The sequence below is a fragment of the Vulpes vulpes genome, unplaced genomic scaffold, assembly GCF_048418805.1.
Source record: "Vulpes vulpes isolate BD-2025 unplaced genomic scaffold, VulVul3 u000000899, whole genome shotgun sequence".
NCBI lineage: Eukaryota > Metazoa > Chordata > Mammalia > Carnivora > Canidae > Vulpes > Vulpes vulpes.
The window spans coordinates 1,663,460-1,685,334 of record NW_027325780.1 but is presented as its reverse complement, the minus strand read 5'-3'; the positions used below and the strand labels follow the sequence as shown (position 1 = coordinate 1,685,334).

General features: G+C 38.5%; 1 protein-coding gene across 3 annotated transcripts in view; it reads right to left on the bottom strand.

The window, feature by feature from the left end:
- Positions 1-21,875, bottom strand: part of PAQR3 (progestin and adipoQ receptor family member 3) — a 26,758-nt gene extending 4,883 nt beyond the window's left edge. Inside the window, exons 1-6 of one of the 3 annotated variants that reach the window (XM_025998221.2) lie at positions 21,539-21,864; positions 18,097-18,259; positions 10,970-11,125; positions 8,020-8,217; positions 5,541-5,631; positions 2,669-2,817 (exon numbers count right to left, since the gene is read on the bottom strand). In XM_025998221.2, coding sequence (XP_025854006.1) covers positions 2,675-2,817; positions 5,541-5,631; positions 8,020-8,217; positions 10,970-11,125; positions 18,097-18,259; positions 21,539-21,723 — 936 coding nt within the window. In that variant the 5' untranslated portion in view covers positions 21,724-21,864 and the 3' untranslated portion in view covers positions 2,669-2,674. Of the gene's footprint in view, positions 1-48; positions 2,818-5,540; positions 5,632-8,019; positions 8,218-10,969; positions 11,126-18,096; positions 18,260-21,538 lie in introns of those variants that run through there. The other 2 variants (XM_025998220.2, XM_072745520.1) reach the window with 2 other exon arrangements.

Below are 21,875 nucleotides of genomic sequence, written 5' to 3'. Positions count from 1 at the left end.
TGATTTTAAAGCTGTTATGTATTATAAAGAATGACAAGCAGCACTTAATATATTTAGTAAACCCAGTTTATTTACATAACACATATTTTGCCATGCAGCTTACTCAATTGCACTCGGTGTAATAACAAAAAAGACAAGCACTATCTTTTGAAAATGGATTTATATAGAAAGATAATTGCCTCAAATGAGTTAACTACAACCTTATAAATCACAACAGACAATTTAAAATAGCCATAGATAATTTTAAAATGTAGGTCTAAAGCCTGTAGGTAAAGAGCTTTTATAGTTTACACATTGTAAAACTAAAACCAGTTTTTTTTAGTATGGTAGCTGAATAGTGTACTTTTAATCTTATTTTACTTAATAAATCTTTATAAAGACAAAAATAACTTAAATATACATTATTACAAGGCAATTTTTAAATATTCTTTTATGTTAACAGTGTCTTAAAAAATTTGCCAGTAGTGATATGCACACAGTAAGTGGTCAGTAAATGCTGACATACAGAAGTGTTTATAGTTGACAACAATCCGCATTCATTCATTCCCTACTTTATAATAAAAAATATCATAGTAAAGATGAAAATGGGAGAGTATAGCTGTCTTACAAAAAATGTTCATATTATAATCCTCCCTATGGTCAGACCTGTATGCCTTATAAATTAAAAAAACAAACACAGTATGCCCTTTTTATTAAGTCTGGTGGCAAGTATTAAATAATTCATACACTTATAAAAAAAAACCAGGAATGTTTTTCAAAAATTAAGAGAAAATGGAACTTAAAGTTCAATGTTTGTATTTTGAGAAGATTTTAGAGTAAAAATGGTACCAGGCCTAAAATAACTAGACTTTTCTACTTTAAAATTAATAACTGCTAAAATAACTAGACTTTTCTACTTTAAAATTAATAACTACTTGATGTATTTTATTTGGCTAAAATGACAAAATACCTATGTAAAATCAATGTTAAACCCCTAAGAGATGTTTTAGGGAAAATACATCCTATTATCATTACAGCAAAGTCTTCTATCACTCAGCATATGGATCAAATTTGTGGCCTTAAGAGGCAAAGTAGGCATTTATTTCCAAAGTAGTGTGTTCCATCATCATAAAGGGTACAATACTGCGCCCTTAGCCTACTAGGAAGATGCTCCATGCTGAGATACTAGCATGAAGAATTTATATTCCAAAAACGCTATGCTGAAAAGAAATACAAAATTTTACAGGTGCATAAACTGAGGCACATTAAAGTAATTACATTCGTAATACAAGATGTATAAATGGCAATGTGGAAATAAGCTTCATCATCAATTAGCACTTCTGCTATTTAGTAATTCCAATGTGCTGAAGATACACCAGTATTTAAAGCAGTTCATGTCGACCCATTAAGAAATTTGGAGAGTATTTTATATTCCAATGAACAGGTTTTTGTGAATGACTGCTTCAAAAGGGATTTAATTCGTACATATGAAAAGGCCAAAGAACAAGAAGAGCATTGTGTGCTAGGGCAGTGAGATCTATTTTTTAGGTATATACAATAAAGAGTAAATTTAATGTTTCAGATGCAAATATTAGACAGTGCATATCAATACTCTGAGTTGTCAATAAAATGCTAACACGTGCATAAACAGGAAAAGACTAGAGTACAGGTGAATAATCCTGTCATCATTTGGGGTATCTGCATGACTTTGTTCTAAGGCTTAAGGTTCATTTTAGGGTCAACACTGGGCCATCTGGACTCTGTGGCCTTGAAAGTAGCACCCATTTTTTTGGGAACAACCATCCATCAACAAATTTAGTACTGTAAATTCAGAGAGGCGAAACTCCCTATTTTGCCACAGGAATTTTGGAACCAAAAATCTGTGATCCACTGGCAAGAGTGCAATTATTACACAGAACTAAGCCACATTCTTTGAAATTAAAAACTTAAATGCTAATGCCTTGGTTATCAGGCCACAGAATTTGTTGCCTTGTCATTTAATCAGTTTGGATTCTGATTTTTATCTGATGGGAAATGACAATGCAAGTTCTTTTCCTCTTCTTAATGCCTCTCTCAAAGGAGGAAAGGTTTAAAGTTTTTGTTCTAGCAAACCAAAAAATCCAATGTTCCTAAGGAGAAGAGAGCCCATAGCTAAAGAGAAAATCATTCTTAAGTGCCAGTTTCTCACAAACCATGTATTTAAAGGCTAGTGATTATTCAAAACCACTTTCCTAGCTTGTCGTCTTAAGCACAGGCTATAGTAACCCTAGCCTTGATTAGGCACTTCAACTTGATCAACTGCTGTAAATATCTTCTATTAAAGTAATCACTCAGGATGACTCCATTTTTATCATGGAGGTAATAAGCCCTTCCTAAGGAAATTAGGCTGGTGTTAAGTAAAATAAATACCAATCTCTACACTGGTTTCACATTCATTGTTTTCAGATGTTTCTTATAAATGCCAACTAATTTTCACTTTCTGTACAAGCAGCAAATTAGTAGTTTCAAGGGCCATAAAGCAGTTATTATTACAGATTCCCAAGTATATTTTTCCATTTTTATAAAGTACTACTCATGATATATTAAATAGGAGGAAAAAAGGAAAAACTAATGTGAATCTTAGAAATAGTGGGGTATACAACTCCCCATTACATATTGCTTAACAACTGAATATACCAGGTGACCATACCTGAATTCACAAATGTGAAACATAGTCAGGGCAAGGCTTGCTATGTCTGTACTGCATGACATACACTGTTGACTGGTGCCACCAATATAACATCACTACTGCAAGGATATGCCATATTTGGTGGCTTGATCCGAGGTAGTTTAGTTGTCCTAGAAGGGAAGGTAGAAAAGAATATTGACTGTGATATTAAAATAAGAATGTATTTTTATCTCTGGCGTTGGAGATATGGCTTAGCAGCAAAAAAAGATTTTGACAGTGTCAGAGCACCTGGAGACAGGAGATTAATTCAAACCCAAATATTTTTTTTAAAGGGATACATTCATTTTTGGGTCTAATTTAAGGACATTGGTGAATATCAGAAATACTATTCCACCTGTGTTTTCAAAATCTAATTTGGTTACTTTCAGGAATTTGACCTTGTGTCTTCCCTGTCTCGCATTGTACCTATCTGGATATATACAACATAATCTGCAAAATGTAATTAGTAACTATGGCTTAATTAAGTTTGGTTAGTTCACATACAACTAACAACTATTTCTCTTGGTGCTTAAGGTTTAAATTCCAAGGAGATTAAATAATTAACATGTGGGAAGCTTCTTGAAAAATAATACAATAAAATACAGAGCTATAGAAATTTAAATGTAAATCACATTTCCTTATCATGGTGCTTCTACGGTCAGGTAACGTAAACATTCTCTAACCTTCCCTGTCTTTTCTTACCAAGAGAAACAGAAATAGTACAGTATGTAGATTTTAAACTATAAGTTCACACAGTCCTTTCTATAGGGGATCTTAGCCTTTTCTTGGTGCCACAGCATACTCTGACAGTCCAGTGAAGCGACACGTGCATTTTAAAAAGCACAAAATACAGAGGATTACAAAGAAAACTGATTGATCTTATTGTAATACAAGTATGATAGATCCACCTAAATCTGCCCATGGACATCTTTGGGGATCTTTGGACCCCAAATACTGCTGTGATGTTTCTACATTTTAAAAAATGTAACTGAGCTAAAAGTACATTATTAGGTGTAAATTTGTTAATTTCACAGTATTCACCTTCCATCTCACCACCACTGCACGTTTTTCCCTATAGCCAGGTCATAAATGGGGACTGGCGAGACAAAGTTTCTAAGCCACTCATTCAGGAACCTCTGAGACTATCACCTTCATCTGTGAAGACTGATTATCTCCTATAGTCTCCATACCTCCCTGCCGTGCCTGTACCCTGTCACATGTTCGGCTACACAAGGCACATTTTATGTCAAGCTCATCTAGGAGAAAAGTTAAGTTACAAAACATCTGACCTCTTAGAAGGTATCCTATGCCAGACAACTGGGAACTTCTGATATGAATATTTTAAGGCATAAAAGCACTATGGCCATAGAAAAATTTCACAGTTCAGTTTCCTCCATGTATTTGTCACGATGAAGTTAATAATAAAAGAACAATTAGTAAAGTGGTATAAAAATGTATTTTGCCAGAACCTTTTCTGTGGAAGATTCTGGCCCTACTTGAAGGATGGGTGATATTCAGTGAAGGGACATATGCTAGTTATGTTCTTGAATCCTAATGTTTACACTCAGCGTCTTTGTATGCCACTCTTTTTTAAAACTCAGTGGTGAAAAACAAGTACACAGAAGAATGCCTGAGGTTCTGTGATCTAGTCATTCTCTAGATCAGGGTTTCTCATCCTTTCTTCTCAACATATATCATAAGTGGCATAATCCTATCTTCAATTCACTATGGAAGAGATTCTTAACCCACGAAAGAGGGGCAAGTTTGCAGTGTGAATTTGAGCCACTGCCCTACTTCTAGCTCTCCAAACTAAAAAATCACTGCTCTATGTAATCTGTTATTGACTCAAGTCAAAGCTCACTTGGACTTGCATCACTCCCTTACTAAACCACACCTTTCACTTACAGGACTGAGGTCAAGGGACATCATCATTATAATAGTTGGTAACATGTATTGAGGGCTTACTACTTGTGAGGAGCCTGGCTATACGGGTCATGTACATTTTCGCATGTAATCCTCATAATAACCCCATCAAACAAAGTATTATCTCCATGCTCGGATGAGGAAATGAGCTGAAAAAGTACGAGTAACTCAGTTTAGCTCATGCAGCTATTAAGTGGGTGATGTGGATTTGAACCCAAGCAGTCTGACTCCAGATCTAAAGCTCCTAAACAAGCAAATTCATGTTTTGGACAACATTATTCATTCTACCCAGTGTCCTCTTAGGCATTTTCTATCAAAGGTTATTTTCCTTTGCACTGAACAATCAGGGAAATCTGTCCTATTGAGTTATTTGTGTAGATCGTGTGGAGGTGAAGACTTTTAACTTAAATTATTTTCCCCTTAGCACTGGGTGCCAGGGAGCTGAAAGGCAGATTGGTGGCCTATATATTTTAGAACTTCATGATAGGTATTTGGTGAAGTGATCCTAACCCTGGCTTCTTTTCATTATTGTCTTGCTTTCCTCTGTCTCTTTTCTTATTTCTTGTTTTATGGATCTCTACATATATAAATTAATTTTTAAGATGAGTTGGTACCTAAAGAAGTCAATGGTAATTGATAGTATTTCACCAAAAAAGCAGTAGTTGGGAGACAGAGGATTCCCAGCTTTGTCACTAGCTCATAATCATGAAGTGGTGGTGACGTCATCTATTGTGCTCAACTCATAGTGAGGAGGAAAGGAAGTTTGTGAAAGCCCTCTGAAAGTTAAAGTCTTAGATAACATTTGACTAAACAGGAGAGCCATTCTATGACCAATAATATTGGAGAAAATCTAACTTTTGATATTCTGAAGCATATACTTCCACCACGTATTTAGAATAAGTCACAAGGTCACTATAATAGTGCTGCTTACCTGGAAAATACCGTTCAGGAACTTTGGAAATGTAGAATAGGAAAGCAAGAAGAGCAATCACATACATCACAATTACACGGGGTGCAAAGTCCTGAAAAGCAAAACATTTTTTTCACAGATCTTCTTACTGTGACAGAATCACTAATTTATTATGAGTCTAATTCACAGATTACGGAGATTTCATAAATAGGATGTAAGCCTGTTCAATCTCAATTGCTTTTGTGGACAGTCTCCAATTACAGAAACCTTGCTCTCAATACTGTAGCAATAAGGGGCACCTGGGGCCTCAGGTGGTTAAGTGCCCAACTCTTGGTTTCAGCTCAGGTCATGATCTCAGGGTGGTGAGGCGGAGCCCCTGTCCAGCTCCACGCTAGCACAGTGTCTGCTTGGCATTATCTTCCTTTCCTTCTTCCCTGCAGGAAATAGCCCATAGGAGTGGAACTGAGTGCCCTAAAGGTTGGGGTACTAAAGAAGCTAGAACTTTAAAATGGCTGAGGGTCCTAAGGACACCCAACTCCAACTGTAACCTTGATGAATGGGTGGAATGCAAATGGGGAATGGAGTTACCAGATGAATAAGCAAAAAAACTAAAGACCAGGGGTTTGTGGCTAGAAAAGACACAAGAGGTTTGGCCCAACAATGAAATCTGTTCTACCAACACAGACAAATGGTCCTTCTAAATGCTACTATATGAAGCAGTCCATCTCTCAGCTCTGTTGGAAAGCTTCTCCTTGCCCTAAGAAAATTAGCCAGCCCAAATTTATACATTTTGTTCCTAATTCTGGTTGTAAATCTAATTCACCATGAAACTATTTAAGAAATAAAGACAGATTACTTCTCTCTACAAATATTTGAGAACTATCATGACCCTTGTAAATTCTACATTTTTATACTAAGGAACATGGATTTCTCATTGTAGAACAAAACCACACCCTACTTCCCAGGATTAGCCCTTCTGGAACTTTTCATCTTTCTCTTTCCCCATCTTTTTTAAAATTACAGATTAGAGAATTTCTCTGGAAGTCTCCCTTTGCTCTTCACTGGAATGATCTGTGATCACATTAGATTTCCATTTTGCAGAACCACTATCTTCCCCAACTATATCTTTATTGTAAGATTTCTGAACACAGGAAAGCTCCCATATTTCTCTGATTTTCTCAAAAATCTACTGCCTGAAGGCAGGTCTGGTTCTCTTTGTCATTATAAGCTCAAAAGGAATGTGTTTACTTCATCTCAAATTTTGGTCCCTTCTATCTCAATAACCAGTTATTCATTTATGGTTAGAATTAAATCTGGAGTTGCATCTCATCACTGTATTTTCTTTAACTTATTTCTAGGGAGTTAAAATTGGTAGAGAAATGATGTTTTCACAGGTGTCAGGATCAATGAGGTTCCTCATCACTACTGTCTCACTTTCTCCCAATTTCCTGATCTTACGAAGAAAGCATCTGAAGTTGACAAAGTGGCCAAATGATACCACTCAATTTGCTATATCACGGAATTTCCTTTTTTTCTAGTTTTATACCCAAATGCTTGCTACCATGTTGTTGCTGACTTCACACAAGTACACTGTAAGCCTACTATTAGTTTTTCCGTCTTCTAAAAAAATACGATCTTTTGAGTAAAACCTGCACTTAATCCCCATCTTCCAGATGAAAGTCCCACTGCAACAAGTTTATATTATTTCTGCTAGATTTCCTGGCATACTTAACTGATGTTAAAAAAAAATCTTAAGTTTACTCTCTTGCACATTCTTAAAGCATTTTTTTATGGATCTCTGAGATCTTGAGTTTTTTCTAATCCCTTTCTCAAGAATACTGAGGAGTTCTCACTGAGCTACCTCCTAAATGCATTCCAACTTGCCCCCATAATACCTCTTACAGCTTTTCTTTTATTCCCAGTATATTGTCCATGGTGGGACATGCTCCCATGGCTCCAGCTACCAAGACAGTCATGATTTTTCAAATCTTTATCAGTAGTCTCAAACTGTGACCTAAATCCCAACTCCATCTACACCTTTATATCCTATAGGTACCTCAAACTCAATAGATCCAAGGCAAAATCTATCCCAGCTCCTTTTCCACCACAAAGATCAATCAACTGATCAATTCCTCTCAGTTCCACATTTATTTTATAACTGGCATTATCTCTGCCATAGCTCACAGAGCTGGACATTTGGAAGTCTTCCTCCACTGTTAAGAACTTGGGTATTTACACACTCAGGGTAGAAGAAGGAGAATTAAGAACATATCATTTCACAGAAAGACATCTCAGAAAAAAAATACCTGTTACACTTTTTCCTGCAAGGCGTACTTATTTATATAGATGTGAAAATCATGGCATCAATATGCAATTATAAATATTTTCTCAAGTGACAGAGACCCACCTTCCTGGTCTGATTACAGTACTTTACCCAAAATGAGTAAAACTGAAAGAACAAAAAGAAAAGAGAGAAAAATATTGACTATATTCAACCTACCTGTACAATAGGAGCACCGATTCCTCCATTGAGCCAAACCCAGTGAAGAGTGGGGATCACTCCATATCCTGACACAGAACAGAAGATGATAGAACGGAGCCTCTGCCACTGCTGTGTGAGGTAATTGGGATGGATCTGTGCAAAGAACACCGCTAGGATCATAGCAAGCACTGTGATCAAGTACACTTGGCGCCAATACTAGAAGGAAACCAAATTTTAATTGTCATTAAAAATAAGAGAAGGAAAAAAACAATTCTGGCTTTTACATTGTACATTCCAAACTTATTTACGTGATTTTTTCATTTCTAGACATGATTAACTTCTTCCTGAAAACACGGCATGCTCCATACAACTGTTAGGTTTCTTAGGATGACACATCAAATTCCGAGGTGAGCTGCTAGAAACCACATCTACTCATACAAAAGCGTTTTTTGAGTACCTATTATATACCAGGGACAATTTAAGTCCTGTAGAAACAAAACTGACTATGACACGAACTCTCCCAGTCGGTGAGCTCCTTGACTACGGGAGGGGCAGACATGAACAAATTATCATGTAAGTACTGTTAACTGAGCTGTGAACGCAATGTTTTAGAGTGACAGTGGAGGGGGCACTTGCTACCTGGAGCAGCTAATAAATGCTTCACAGAGGACATGGTATCTAAGCTGATGATTTCTGAGGAATATACATGATTGTGTGAGAAGAGGGAGTTCTCAAGGAAAAGAAACAACACATAAACAGTGGGAAGATTTTGAGAAGGCAGGCTGAAGGACAGGTGTACTTTCAGGCTAAGGATTTGGAACTTTAACATGTTGGCACTGGGGGAATAGCAGGGTTCTTTAAGAATGAGATGACAGGCCTGCTTTTCAAACTGACTTATTAGAAAACTCTGACATCAGTGTGGAAAAGAAAGTGATGATAGGAAGCCAGCAAGAAGACATCAGCATAACTGATCCAAAGAGACAATGGAGGTTTGGACTCTCGTTGAACAAAGAAGGCATAGATGTGAGCAGCAGATTCAGGAGACTTTTTAAAAATAAATTAAAATCTTAATGGTTGACTGGATGTGTGAAAAGGCAGTGGAAGATAGCTAGACTGTTGCCAGTATGAAAGGCCATTCAACTGGCTTCTAATGGAGCAAATGAGCAAAGATAATACAGGTGTGGTGTTTGTGTGGGTGGGGAGAGAATGGGAAAGCATGAAACGTGCAGTTTAAAATATATTTAGTTTGAAGGGCTCACAGAGTATTTAGGTATCTAAATGAGCAGTTGAAGCTTAAAAGTTAGCATCACATAGAGCTGAATTCTTAAAACTGGGCTCCAAGAACTTTTGTGGGGTTATTGGCTTCCTGAGATCACAGGTCAAATTGTTTGGTTACTCTGTGCCCAAATGCACATTGCCCTGGATAGAGGGTCCAGAGTTTTCAATCTCATTCTCAAAGCAGACTGTATTCCTTAAAAGATAAAGAGCAACTGCAGCAATTGAATATTTGGAAATGATTAGGTACAAGAGGAAAGAAAACAATTTTTCCTTTAAATGATCATTAGCTCCAGGGGTTCTTTTCTCTTGGAAGCCTAGATTTTCTGAAAAGAGATTTGTAAGAAGTGTCTCATGACTCTCTTGAATTTATCAGGTATGTTTAAGAAAAGGTAAACAGCAAACAGATTAGGTTTCAGAGAAAGAATAAGTATAACAATTCAAATATGACAAGACTGCACTCACAAGCTCCTAGTTAACAGTTTATTCCAAATTTTCTAAAAGATATAAATGGTTTCATGCAAAATGAGTAAGTGAAAGCTGAGTATATATGAACAGTTTATTACTAAAATCAAATCAATTTACAAGGTTAACTGCATATATAATTAAATGCTTATGTTTCAAAGTAATTAGGCCTAAAAAAGCAAACGGCTCACGTGTAAGTGGTTACAATCAATAATTCTTTTACTTCAAATTTATTTTTTCTCTTTGCTAGTTTTACACTTTACTAGCAGTTATCTCTGATATTGTGTAGAGACAAAGATCCTACTTTAGAATTCCCAAGGCAGAGGAATCCTGCGCTATAGCCAATCTTCCCACTAAGTGAAGGCTGAGGAGTATGGCTTGCAGCACCTGCTACATGTGGAGGGCTTGTGGAGAGGACAGGCTCTAGTCTTCTGTGAGTAGGATTCAAAGTACCTAGTAGGTATACTGCCCCAGCTCTGTCCTGGCTCTGAAAGGGGGGCAGGGAACTAAAGGACAAAAGAAAAAGAAAAGAGTAAGGTAGGAGAGCAGGAGAAGGAGAGAGTAGGGATGATGAGGACTTTCTGAATGGGAGAGTGTGAGATATATTAAGCTCAGTGGAAGATTCAGTTTGCCTCCTTGGCTGGGACATGAGGTGAGGAGACAGAGGGTTATATTCCATAGGTCAGCAGGCTAATATTTTTAGGTCAGGTGCTATATAACCTGATAGCAGTGTTTCAAATGCTGCTTTGCACAAGGCAACAACTGACTTTTGTGACATCAGAGTCGAAAGTAGAGCTGATCTAGAGCTCAGGATAGGTACATATTCGTTAAAGTCACTCACCACCCAGCTGGTCTGTCTCTCTCTATGCCTACCTAAAAGTAAAAGACTAAATAAAGGAAAACATATTTCTTATGAAGAATTGGGTCAACACACTCACAGACAAACCCTTTATTTTTTTTCACTGAGAGGAGGAGGAAAGGATCAGGGAAAATGGAAAGCAGTAGCCAGTTTCATAATTTCATTAAGCATTAATGTTATTTAACTTCAGCTCTATATGCATAAAAATAAAAGATATGTAATGTGCATCTGAGGAATCATGTAGCTATGTGGATTTAGTGGAAACATTATTAACTCAGTGTTTACTTAGTTTTAAGTTCAAAGGAACCATGGCAAGAGAACACAAGACCTATGTGAAAGGTAGAATGTAAAATGTTTTAAGTTACTTACATTATTACAGTAAAATGCATAAAACACCCCAGAGACATAGCAGCCCAGTATTCCAATAGAAATTCCTGCATAATCTAAAGCCATCCATCTTCGACAGGTTTTTTCTGATCGATGGCAAGAAAAAAGATGATAGCCCACAGAGCAAAGCATACAGACCTATGGAAAATAGAACAAATCTTAGCATAGTGAAACAAAAAGAAATAAAAGCAACTCATGTATGACGTTCAGGGACGTGGTTAGGTCAAGCCCAGGCTTTCTGGCCAAACAGACGTGAACCTAGATTCTGGCTTTGTGCCATAAAGCAAGCCATGTCATTTCTCCAGTTCCTAGTTTCCTTCCGGGTAAAATGGGGATAAAAGTAATAAAGAAAGACATTTAAAACAGTAAATATTTTATAATATAAAATTTTTAAAAGAGTAGCATAGCAGTGGGAAAATTATACAATGCAATCTTTAAAAAAATATTGAGGCTTATTTTGATCCATGAAAGAGTTTCCTTTTAAAAAAGTACTCACTAGAAGTAATCCATGTTTTTAAAAAGTTAATCAAAGAACATAGGATTATGTGATGTAAAAACATAAGCTCCCCCCTCTTAATCTATTCCCTAGCAGTAGCCCCTGATAACACTTGTTAGGTGTCCTTCTAGATATCTTCAATGAATGTATCAAACACCTATGATATACAAGTCCACACATATACAAACACATGATACAGACTTTTTAATCACATGATACAGACTTTTTAATCACATGGAATCACTTAATATATTCTGTTCTGCAATTTTGCTTTTTTCACTTAAGACTTTCCACATCTGTGAGATTTCATCGTACAGAGTTTACTTTTGGGTTGTGAGTCAAACACAGCTTTGTTGTAACCAAGAAAAAATAATTATGACTTAGGTTGACTTCACATGCTGCCAAACTGAGAGCAAAGCTAATCTGATTCAAGCAGCTGCTCTTAAGATTGATAAGGTTTCCATGGCCACACTCCTTCCAGCCATTAAGTACCTGCTGTGTGTCATGAACTAGGGAATACAAGGATGAAAACACTACTGTCTGAAAGATTTTCCCAAAACAAGTGGACAAACAAGTGGTAATGTAAGAAATCACAGTGAGAAAATAGAGGAGGGAAGGGGACTGCGTTTGTGGGTGTATGTGTACATTCGGTGGGTGAAGTGGTAGGGAAAAGACCTTCACAGAAGGGCTGCCACCTGAGCTGGATCTTAAAAGGTTGTTCTGGAATTTACCAAGAATATAAATAAAGGTAGCCACATGTTTATTTTAGGGTCCACAGGAAAAGCAGCATTTGAGAAACACAGAACCATTAGTGAATGTCATGTGGCCTTCATCCTAATACAATTATGACAAGCTTCACAGAATTTTAAAGTCAATATGGGGGAGGTGTGATACTACTGAAGATTTTAAGTGCAGTCTTACAGAAAGGCTAGGATGGGAGGTTACAGGAGTAGCCCTGAAGGGCAATAATGAGAGCCTCAAGGAAGCCACTGACAGTGGGGGTGCAGCAAATGGCAGGAATAAATATGAAGCACAGAGAAATGATATGAAGTAGGTCAAACTGATAAATATATATTTTTACAGATTTTATTTATTTTTTCATGAGACACACAAACACACAGAGAGAGAGAGAGAGAGAGAGAGAGACAGAGACAGAGACACAGGCAGAGGGAGAAGCAGGCTCCATGCAGGGAGCCTGATGTGGGACTCGATCCCGGGTCTCCAGGATCACACCCTGGGCCGAAGGCAGGTGCTAAACCTCTGAGCCACCCGGGCTGCCCCAAATTGATAAGTATCTTGCAAGCAACTGCTAAGGCAGAAAAATGGTCACCCAGCTATTCAATAGTCTGATCATTAAAAAAACCTAATCAGGCCCCATAGCCTTATATCAATATTCAAAACAATGAATGTACTTAGCTACAATGTCATTTCTTCATCCATAGTCCCATATTTTCATCAGTCTGTGACTTTGGCTACTAAGCAACAAGTCAGAGTTGACTAACCCAATTCAATATAACATCAAAGCTTGGGTATTTGTTTTCTCAAATCACCCTTGAGATTAAACACAGTAAATCCAGAACACCAAGGTATGTATTCTCATTGACAAGGAAAGATTTCATTGTCACAACGCTAAGTGACACAAAACAGCAAGCAGAGATGATCATAGCTCAGAAGTAGGTAGGCAAAGTAGGTGGGAGGCAGCTGTGCATAGACAAATGTCAAATGTGGTTACCTCTAGAAAGCGGTAATTCAAACAGCTTTTACTTTCTTCCATACACAATTTTGTTTGTTTGAATTCCCACATGAGGATATTTTATAGTAATAGTAAGAAACAATGATATAAATACCCTAAAAACTACAGAACACTTATGAAAGATATCGAGGAAGACGCAAAAAGATGGAAAACATTCCATGCTCATGGATTCGAAGAGTAAATATCGTGAAAATGTCAATGTTACCCAGGGCAATCTACACGTTCAATGCAATCCCTATCAAAATACCATGGACTTTCTTCACAGAGCTGGAACAAATAATCCTAAGATTTGTATGGAATCAGAAAAGACCCTGAATAGCCAAGGAATGTTGAAAAAGAAAACCAAAGCTGGCAGCATCACAATGCCGGATTTCAAGCTGTACTACAAAGCTGTGATCATCAAAACAGTGTGGTACTGGCACAAACACAGATCAGTGGAACAGAACAGAGAACCCAGACATGGACCCTCAACTCTATGGTCAACTAATATTCAACAAAGCAGGAAATAATATCCACTGGAAAAAGGACAGTCTCTTTAATAAATGGTGCTGAGAAGTGGACAGTCATGTGCAGAAGAATGAAACTAGAACATTCTCTTACACCACAAAGATAAACTCAAAATGGATGAAAGATCTAAATGTGAGACAATAATCCATCAAAATCCTAGAGGAGAACACAGGCAACACCCTTTTTGAACTTGGCCACAGCAACTTCTTGCAAGACACATTTATGAAGGCAAGGGAAACAAAAGCAAAAATGAACTCTTGGTACTTTATCAGGATAAAAAGCTTCTGCACAGCAAAAGAAACAGCCAACAAAACTAGAAGACAACCTACAGAATGGGAGAAGATATTTGCAAATGACGTATCGGATAAAGGGCTAGTATCCAAGATCTATAAAGAACTTATTAAACTCAACAGCAAAGAAACAAACAATCCAATCATGAAATGGGCAGAACATGAACAGACATTTCACCAAAGAAGGCATAGATATGGCCAACAAGCACATGAGAAAATGCTCCGTATCACTTGCCATCAGGGAAATACAAATCAAAACCACAATGAGATACCACCTCACACCAGTGAGAATTGGGAAAATTAACAAGACAGGAAACCACAAATGTTGGAGAGGACGTGGAGAAAGGGGAGCCCTCCTGCACTGTTGGTGGGAATGTGAACTGGTGCAGCCACTCTGGAAAACTGTTTGGAGGTTTCTCAAGCAGTTAAAAATAGACCTGCCCTACGACCCAGCAATTGTACTGCTGGGGATTTACTCCAAAGATACAGATGCAGTGAAAAACCGAGACACCTGCACCCCAATGTTCATAGCAGCAACGTCCACAATAGCCAAACTGTGGAAGGAGCCTCGGTGTCCAGCGAAAGAGGAATGGATAAGAAAGATGTGGTCCATGTATACAATGGAATATTACTCAGCCATTAGAAACGACAAATACCCACCATTTGCTTCAACGTGGATGGAACTGGAGGGTATTATGCGGAGTGAAGTAAGTCAACTGGAGAAAGACAATTACCATACAGCTTCACTCATGTGGAATATAAAAAATAGTGAAAGGGACTATATGGGAAAGGAGGGGAACTGAGGGGGAAAAATTAGAGAGGGAAACAAACCATGGGAGACTCCTAACTCTGGGAAGCAAAGGGTTGCAGAAGGGGAAGTGGATAGGGGAGGGGGGAACTGGGTGACCGGCACTAAGTAGGGCACATGATGAGATGAACATACCCTATGTTGGGAAATTGAATTTAAATAAAATATTTTTAAAATTAAAAAAAAGAATAAAGGTAATTTCATTGTGATAAGGAAAATAAAGAGAAAAATTACACTCTTCAAAAGGAAAGTAAAATATATACTGTTAATAGAGAACACTGAGTTTTTAAAAAGTAAACCTATACTTCGTATGTTCTGTTTTAAAAAAAATGTGTTATTATTAGAATTCCTTAAAAAACTGGCTGAAAAATTATCTGGCAAATTGAGTTTGGTTTCAGTTTTCTGGAAAGAGTCCTTCTGTGGACTATCTCACTCCACCAGGGTAGACAAGATAATTAGACTGTGACGTCCTATATCTAATCTCCTTGGCATGATAACCAAATATTTCAGGATCTACCTCCTGCCTCTCTCCAGCCTCATCTTTCTCCATTCTCCTATGAGCCAACCACAAAGGCCAATCCCTACAAGTCTAGAAAGTGCTGAACTGTCTCTTGCTTCTGGCCCTTTACACAAACTATTTTTATCTGCTTAAAAGCCCTGCCTCACTCTCCCTTCTGCCCTCCTACCTAGGTGACTTGATCTTTATGACAGGCTGATTTTGTTCAGCACTGTATTCATAATGCCTAGCTTAATACCTGGATGTAGATAGGAGGCATTTTAAAAAAACATTTGTGAAACTTAATGCAAATGAACTGAATCTAGGAAAAGGCATTTCTGGATTGTACTCTTCCCTAAGACAGAAAGACCTCTGGGAAAGTTCAAAGCCCCTGAAATTACATTCTACTATTCAGAATGTACTCTACTAATCGGCTTGGTGGGAAAGTACTGATCAAATAAAACTGCAGAAGTGAAAGAGAAAAAAAAAATGTGAAGTCTTTTAAAACTTATATGTAATTTTTTTTTTTTTTTGAGAGAAGGAGAAAGGAGAAAGAGGTGGGGAGAGAAAGAGAGAATCTTATGCAGGCTCCATGCCCAGTGCAGATGGCCAACGTAGGGCTCAGTCCCAAGATCACAACCTGAGCAGAAATCGAGTCGGACATTAACTGACTGAGCCATCCAGGCACCCCTAAATGTGAATCAATCTTAACTTGTGGTTTACCATGCTGCCTGCTGACTAAGAATTTGAGAAAATTGAGTCAACAAGTTACAAATTTAATTTTTTTTAAAATATTTTATTTATTTATACATGAGAGACATATAGAGAGAGGCAGAGACACGGGCAGAGAAGTAGGCTCCCTGTAGGGAACCCGATGTGGGACTCGACCCGGAACTACGGGATCACGTCCTGAGCCAAAGGCAGATGCTCAACTGCTGAGCCAAGGCATCCTCAAATTTAATTTCATAAAGATAAAAATAACAGAGATGGCAGTTTTTGGTAGGGAAGATATATTGTCTTTAGCTGTCATTAGTATCTTGCTGCCTTTAGCATCTTTTATGGTGCGTAACAAAGATCACTGCACTAAGTAGCTAGGAGAACAGGATTTTACTGTCCTGCTGAACAACCCTGAGCAAGTTACTGCAACGTTTTGGGTTTTTCTTCATTGGCAATTGTAATTATTTCAGTTTTTCAGTTCTGCAATGCATTGTTTTCTTAAGCCAATAAGAATATAATATGCTTTCCCTGAATTAACATCAGTTGTGGCTGGATGATAAAGGAATAAAGTGCAGGCCTTGGGGTAGAGGAAAACATGTGGAATTTTCAAAGTAGATCCTACCCATATTATTAACAGTAGAGTATAAACCAGTTTTGCTTATTAATGGTTACTAAGAGCATCTTAGCCTATAAGATACAGCTAAAACTTCAACTATAAAGAAATTGATTCATTTCCATTTTAAAACCAGAGGTGGATTCTAAGAGACGTTTAGGCTGCAATCAGGACAAAATGAGTGTACTTTAAAAATACTTAAAGAAAAAATAATTTTCAAATAATAACACAAAAATACAAGAATATTCTTTCCTTCAGTGAAATTTAAGATATTATTCCAGAAACTAGAATTAAGAAAAAAGGGGAAGGGAGATGTTCCCAATATGTCTTTAGTCATTTTTTTTTTAAGATTTTATTTATTTATTCATGAGAGACACAGAGAGAGGCAGAGACATAGGCAATGGGAAAAGCAGGCTCCCTGCAGGGAGTCTGATGTGGGACTCGATCCCAGGACCCCAGGATCACAACCTGAGCCAAAGGCAGACACACTCAACCGCTGAGCCACCCAGGTGCCCCTGTTTTTAGTCATTTAACTCTGAAGTTTTAGCTTAGGAGTTGAATGATGAAGGTTTGAAATTAAATGATACATCATGAAAACAACATCTGTGCAGCTGACTTATAGATGCACCTTTCAAATGGTAGCCAGAGGTTAACTGCAGGGAGTGCTGGCCTATATTTGAAGGAAGGGGTATGATAGCTTTCAATTTTTATGTTTTTCTGTACTCTCTGCATTCTTTTTAAATTTTAAAAATGTCAGCAGGATTTCAGTCCACATTTGTCTTCTTCTTTAGAATTACTTGATTTTAAAATAGTATATATAACTTTTAAAGGAATTTTAAGATCTTTGAAAAAAATGAAAGTGCTAGGGAACTAACAAATAGAAGAAGTAGAAAAGAGAAATTGAAAGTATTTGAAACCAGGCAAAGATACAGCTTTTGGTCTAAAAGACCAAAAGAAATTAACAGTAAAGCAACAGAAAAGATCACTACCAGCAAAACAAGACATTAAAATTAGGACAGTATGGCTACATATACAGAAATCATAGACATATAAAAAGGAAACAGATGGGGAATCTTCTCAAATAAGTTTTAAGCATTAACTAGTGTTTTATCTCAGCCAAAAAATAGAGTACAGAGGCTCCTATCCTTATATTAATCTTAAAGCAAAATGTCTAAAAAATGAAGGATAAATGCAAAGACATTTCTCAATCTTTAAAATCTGTTGGGTTTAATGTATACTCTGACAGTAAAGTCTAAATCTACTCTCATAAAAACATTTTTGGTGCTTATATTATGAAAATGAATATGCTTACCTATATGCTATTTTGGGGCTCTTTAAAGCAAGTGGTGGGTGTGAAGTAAGATCACCTGCCCAAGCTTGTCTGACTAAAGTTCTCTTAACCAGTAATAGTGTTTGTGAAATGACTTACCTGGAAGCAGAAAAGACAAATAGAACAAATTACAAAATCTTCTCTGGATGCACTTGCCGAAGGTAACACTGATGTCATGTCATATATTCCCAGGGTAAAGAAGAGGAAGAAACCCAGCAAATGACTCCAGATGTTTACGGTCTCATTAGATAAAATAAACAAACTGGAAAACAAACAGACAAGCATCTCAGATTGACACTGGGGTTGCTCACCATGAGCATTTAAAAGGTTAGGGACAGTTTGGGGATCAGTTCTCTAACATCTGCTACTTTAAGCCCTTAGCCCCATGTCTGCCTTTATAAATACGAAAGCTCACATAGTGTAATTGATCTTTAGGTTCTTCCTGGTCTCCACAAATCCTGAAACCTTAGGGCTTTTTTGGTGCTCACCTCTATTACCATATTTACAATTTCCTTCCTCATCTGAGTTATTTATGTATAAATTCCATCTCATCCTCCAGCCTATCAACTCCCTGATGGCTGGCACCATCCACCTTTATGACACCACTGTCCCGGGCAGAGTGCCTTGCTCAGATCAGATGCTAAACGTCCACAGAAATGAATGTGCAGATTAAAAGTGGATGTTAGCTACCATACGTTCATGTTCAAAACTTGGTATCTGAAAGCCTGCTAAGTATAAGGTGAGGCACAAACCTAAAATACCTTTTTAGTACTCATTAAATGCAAATACAACAGACTCGAGAGAAGCAGAATAAATACAAACTGTAAGATAGGCAGGCTGGAACAGCTTTGCTGTAGTTGTTTGCAACCAAACTAGTTCCTAGTAGCATGAGTTTTTCCTTTTTAGGAACAACACGTTACTTTTAGTATCAGTCCTATTTGCTCAGTATATGTGTAACTGGTTTAAGTTAAAGTAGTCCTAACAGCACAGGTTGGTGTAGAGTATACCACATCAACCAGGAGTCAAGAGGCTCACTTTTCTCCACTCTCACCCTCAGCAACAAATTAGCTCTGTGATCATAAGCAAGTCACTTAACCTCTCTGGCTTCAGTTTCTTCAACTATAAAACAAGGGAGGTGGATTAGATGCTACTACAAGTCCCTTCTTGCTCCTTCATTTTGTGAAATGTTTCCCTAGCTGCGGATAGAACCTATCTGATTATTTACTGAAAGTGACATCATGCCTAATATTTAAAATTCTCTTGCATTTCTCTTGCAAAATCTAATCTTTTTGTTTAAATTAAGGTCTTTGACATTCACTGGTTCAGATTCCTCATTAGTAAGCATAAATGTATAATTGTAACCTAAATTTGTAGGAATCACCATGGTCTCATTTTCCTATTGTTACACATCATAAACATAACAGGGTCTCACATTATCAAATGATCATCAAGAATAAAGTGAATCTTGTTATCATGAATTCCAGGCTTTACCCTGTACAAGCATCAAGTATAATGACTACTTACACTGGGGCAAGGGTGAGGATGCGGGAACGTGAAGGAACACATTTAAGTACAGGACTAGTTTGATGATCAATACTCTGCTCTGCCTGTTGCCTGAGAACTTTTCACTTTGTGAAACCTGGTATAACCTGATTAACTGAGAAGCACAACCTTGGCATGCGCCTTCCAACTGAGTGTTGGCAGAAGAGTTGTGACATATAAAACCTCTCCTTACATCCAAAAGCTGTCCTGGTCACTCGTGACAGCTAAAAGAAGAGAGGGCAAAAGCTGAACTTGGTAAAGACCAAGCTGGTGGGAAGAGCACTTGGAAGAATATTCCCTGTAAAGAATCTACTCTTACTCTGTGAGAAGTCAGGCTTCTCTGTTCAGCTTCAGAATCAATAATCACAATGATAACAAGTCACCATTTACTCAGTACCTGTTAGGTGCCATGCCCTCGTGTAGCATTTTATACACAAAATCTCATTTAATCCTTAATATTTTTTGAAGCAGGAATTGTGATTACCCTTGTTTTTACAAAAGGTAAAATAAGATTCAGAGAGGTCAACTTTTGTTCAGGGTCCCGAAATGGTTAAGTGGCAGGTCTGGATAACCAAGTCTTTTTGACTCAACGGCTCAAGATCAAAGCACTATATGTATTTCACTTCTCAATCCATGCAATTTGGACACTAACATCAAAAGGCAGAGGACTGCTGCTTTGTGGGTAATAATAAACCTACGGTAATTTACTACCTGCTCTCTCTTTATGGAACTTCACATCCATAGCCAGGCCCCAGCTCTGATTTCTTATGCAATAACTTCTGCAAAGGCGACACTGGGGAGGCAAATAGTACTTAGCATTCAAACTGTGAAGGCCTGTGGGCCGTTCGGTCAAGTACGGATGGGCAGTAACGCCACCTTGTGACTGTGGTCCAAAACACTTTTAAAGCAGGGTAGAAAGAACCAGGGACAGGCCATGCTGAAAAGAACCCCAAAGAATCAGATTGTGTGATTGCTTCTGGAGCAACTCAGCAGCCTAGATTCCAGCACTGGGGTTTGTCACTACAGCATCCTAGAACTCACCAATATCTGTACCTTAATTCTCTTAAGGTAGGGCTCTATATTTAAGTATATACAGTGAGTTTTAACACAAAGCTATTCTAAAAGTCAAAACACTGATTTTTTGTTTGGTTTTTAAAAATCCAGGCTTTCAAGGGTCTTAAAGGTTTAGATAATGAAGAAATTCCTTTCGCAGAAATGCTTCTACGGTGCTCTAGTGGAAGGTAGTGCCCGTTACAGGCTCTCCCTGCTATAGTCCTTTTCCTACACGGCGTTTTTCAAAATGGTTATTATGCAATAGAGTAATTAATTACCTCTGTAATGTGTGTCACACAGACCAAACCTTAGTCGTTTTATGAGAACAGGCACAAGGGCCATATCTGCTGTTTTCTGCATGACCTGTGACAGTGCCTGGCACCTAGGAGGGGCTCCATAGTATCTGCCGAATGAATGAATCAGGGGTTGGTTTCTCTCTCTCTGGTGCATATATACATGCATACGTGTATATATACATATGTACATGCACATGGCAATGTGAGTTTGCTTCCTATTAACATAACTTCCTATTATATGTCATGTTAAACATTTATCTGGCCCAAAGCCTCTAAATTTCCATAGGGCTGATCTAAAAATAAACAAAGCTTAGGTATACAGTGGGGCAGGCATCGCTTGGCCATTGTCAGTGGAGTCGATCCCAATGAGCACCCAACGGGATAAAGGACGTACGAGTCCTCTGTGAACTGCAAAGCTCCATAGGAGAGATTGCTACGGTGGCAATAAGAATCCCTGTTAACTGTCACTATTATTCCGTGCATCAAGCACCCAGGCGGGGAATAAAAAGAAGATAACGAGAGCGGAGAGATGGCCGAAAGGAAGGAGAAGGATGGGGGCAGTTCCGAAACGACGAGCGCGGGGAAGGCCGAGGGACCCCGGACGACAAGGGCGTGGGTGGGGAGGGGGGCTGCCGGCGGCCAGACTCTACCTTTTGATACACAGCCTGGAGGGCAGGTAGGCCCGGTAGCCGTCGGTGATGTACGGGTTGTCCTTGAGGGACACGGGGATCTGCTCGTAGGTGTAGAGGCGGATGCCGCGGGGCACCAGGACGGGCCAGTACTGGTAGCTCCCCAGCTCGATGTAATGCGCGCTCTTCAGCAGCTTCTGATGCATCGTTCCGCGCCGCCGCCGCTCCCCCCGCCGGGAGCTCGCCCGGGCCCCGCCTCCCCGGGGAGGGGGCTCCGCCGCCGCCGCCGCCGCCGCCGCCGCCCCCGCCCCGGAGCCCGCGAACGCCGCGCGAGGTCCTGCGGTCCCGCCGCCGCCCC